General features: G+C 55.5%; 1 protein-coding gene across 1 annotated transcript in view; it reads left to right on the top strand.

The window, feature by feature from the left end:
• Positions 1 to 3,232, top strand: part of TLR5 (toll like receptor 5) — an 11,472-nt gene that overhangs the window by 5,019 nt on the left and 3,221 nt on the right. The window contains 1 exon segment of the mRNA XM_023744952.1: positions 1 to 2,537. This exon segment is cut by the window's left edge and continues 78 nt beyond it. Within this exon segment, the coding sequence (XP_023600720.1) occupies positions 1 to 1,930 (1,930 nt within the window). The 3' untranslated portion in view covers positions 1,931 to 2,537.

Below are 3,232 nucleotides of genomic sequence, written 5' to 3'. Positions count from 1 at the left end.
CCCGTTCAGAAACATGGTCCTAGACACCCTAGATGTTTCTAAGAATGGCTGGACCGTGGACATCATCAGAAACTTTACCAGCGCCATCAACGGCACCCAGATCCTCTCTTTGGTTCTTGCCCATCACATCATGGGTCCTGGGTTTGGCTTCCAAAACATCAAAGATCCCGACCGGCACACCTTCGCGGGCCTGGCCCGAAGTTCACTGAGACGCCTGGACCTTTCCCACGGCTCCATCTTCTCCCTGGGCTTCCGCCTCTTTGAGGCCCTCCAGGAGTTGAGGGTCCTGAACATTGCCCACAACAAGATAAACACGATTGCACGGGAGGCATTTTATGGGCTCGACAACCTCCAAGTTCTCAATATGTCCTTTAACCTTCTGGGGGAACTGTACAACCCTACCTTCTATGGGCTGCCTAACGTCGCCTATATCGATCTGCAAAAGAATCACATTGGGATCATTCAGGACGAGACATTCCGATCCCTGCAGGGACTGCAGACCCTGGACCTGCGGGACAACGCTCTGAAGACGGTTCACTTCATCCCAAGCATCCCTACCCTCTTCTTGGGCGGCAACAAACTGGTGACGTTGCCGAACACCAGATTCACAGCCAGCTTCGTCCAGTTGTCAGAGAACAGGCTGGAAAGGGTGGACGAGCTCTACTTCCTTTTCCAGATCCCTCACCTCCGGGTTCTCGTTTTAAATCAAAACCGCCTTTCCTTGTGTGCCTCGTCGCCGTCTCCTGGCCCTCCTTCCGGGAACCTCAGCTTAGAGCAGCTTTTCCTCGGAGAAAACATGCTGCAGCTCGCCTGGGAGACCGGGGCCTGCTGGGATCTCTTCCAGGGCCTTGCCCGCCTCCGACTCCTCTACTTGAACAACAACTACCTGAATTTCCTCCCTCCAGGCGTGTTGAGCCATCTGGTTGCCTTAAGGTTCCTCAGCCTCAACGGCAACAGGCTGACCGCGCTCTCTCCCGGTGACCTGCCCCCTCGCTTAGAGGTGCTGGACGTGTCCAGGAACCAGCTCCTCTCTCCCCACCCCGAGGTCTTCGCATCCCTCAGTGTCCTGGACGTCACTCACAACAAGTTCATCTGTGAGTGTGAACTTGGCCCCTTCATCAGGTGGCTCAATCAGACCAACGTCACCCTATTTGGGGCTCCCGCAGACACGTCCTGCTCGTACCCCAGCACCCTGCTCGGGATGTCCCTCTACTCCCTGACCACGGAGGATTGCGACGACGAGGAGAGACTCATGGCCCTCAAGTTCGCCCTTTTCGTCCTGTTCACCGTCACGGTGACGCTGTTGCTCGTGGCCGTCCTCATCGTCACGAAGTGCCGGGGGTCTTGCTTCCTCTGTTACCAGACGGTCCAGAGACTTGTGTTCGAGGACCAAGCCAAGACCAGAGAGCCCGACACCTACAAGTACGACGCCTACCTGTGCTTCAGCAGCAAAGACTTTGAATGGGTCCAGAACGCGGTGCTGGCACAGCTGGACGCTCAGTACAGCGCCCAAAACAGGCTCCGCCTGTGCTTTGAAGAGAGAGACTTCATGCCGGGGGAAGACGTCATCGCCAACATCCACGATGCCGTGTGGAGCAGCCGGAAGGTCGTCTGTCTGGTGAGCAGACACTTCCTGAGAGACGGGTGGTGCCTGGAGGCCTTCAGCTGCGCCCAGAGCAGGGGCCTGGCGGACCTCAGCGGCGCGCTCATCGTGGTGGTGGTCGGGTCCTTGTCCCAGTACCAGCTGATGAAGCACGAGGCCCTGCGAGCGTTTGTCCAGAAGCAGCAGTACCTGAGGTGGCCCGAGGACCTCCAGGACGTTGGCTGGTTTCTTAACAAACTCTCCCAGCACATACTTCAAAAGGAGAAGAAGAAAGACGGCGACAGAGACGGCGACATTCCGCTGCAGACGATAGCCACCCTCTCCTAGGCCCAGGAGCAGGACCCTTCGACAGCCCTCACAGATTGCTCTTCACCTTGTATTTGCTCCGAGTCTCCATGGGGGGTCCTTTTGGAGGTTCCCTTTCCCCGACTCTAAAAAAAACATAAAACTCTTGATTTTCGTAGCAACACGAACTGCAAATGGAAAGGAGCAGATCTAGAAGCCCCCAGCTGCCCCCAGAGGTCCCCACGCTCCACCGATGTCCTGTCGGGCTCAATAATACCGTTCTCTCCTGTTGCGTCAACCGCAAGGTATTTCCTAGTCGTGGGAAGGACACCTTGAGAGAAGTGACAGCTGACGGACACCCTTCCTCCCCCGTTCAGTTCCAGGAGGGGCCGGCCGAGGGTTCGGAGCCCTCTGTGCTCTGCGGGACAACGCTCAGTAGAAAAGAAACAGAAACAGAGGCGCGTTTCCTGCTTCCACCGTGCGAACAGTGCCCTCGCTGGGCCAAGGTCACGCTCAGTCTCGGGGAGAAGAAGTGGCCCCAAAGAAGCCGGGATGAGAATAACTAGAGCTCCTGTGGCCACAGCTCTCTTCCTGTCCTTACCTTCAGCCCCTCCAGGCGGAACGTGGGCCTTGAACTTCCTGTTGGCAGGTAAGCTTTATTCCGTGATTTAGCGCCGGCCTATCTGTGCTTGATATATATATAACGTATCAGCCATTCAAGCTCTGGCAAGAGGAACTTGGCCTTTGGTCGCAGATCCTGGCTTGAGTTCTGATGCTGCTGCGCATTAGCCCTGTGACCTTGAGCATGTCACACGCCCTTGATGGGCCTCGGTTTTTCACCTGTAGCATGATCGTGACTACCTCATCAAGTTGCCAGGACACTAAATGGGTTGAGGAGGTTGGGCTTCTCAGATCTAGTTGCCCCAGTGGCCACAACAAGAGGGTGCAAACACTGAGGGCCTCTTAGGTGGAACCAGAATGTCTTTGAAGTTTTTTTTTTTTTGTCATACAGTTTTATTTTTCATGTTTGTGTTAATATAGAAATGTTTTTGTGAAAGTATTAAGAAAAATCGAAAGCAAGGCAGATTCGCCAACATTACCCGTGGCTTCCCAGTCCAGCAGGGCCCCAGGTCAGCTGCTGCTGTCTGAGGAGCACACAGAGGCCTGGGACTCGGGCCTCCAGGACGCCTCTCCCTTGTCCTCACTGCGCCCCGAATCCTGACCCCTCCAACACAGACACTCACACACACACACAGACACACACACACGGACTAGCTGTTCTCTTCCTGGTTTCTCTGGGGCGCTCCGATCCAGGAAACTGAGCTTGCCATGCACTTGATGTTC

Source organism: Myotis lucifugus, unplaced genomic scaffold, assembly GCF_000147115.1.
Source record: "Myotis lucifugus unplaced genomic scaffold, Myoluc2.0 scaffold_500, whole genome shotgun sequence".
In the NCBI taxonomy this organism is placed as follows: Eukaryota; Metazoa; Chordata; class Mammalia; order Chiroptera; family Vespertilionidae; genus Myotis; species Myotis lucifugus.
Note: the sequence above shows the minus strand (reverse complement) of the source record. Positions and strands in the feature narration are given on the sequence as shown.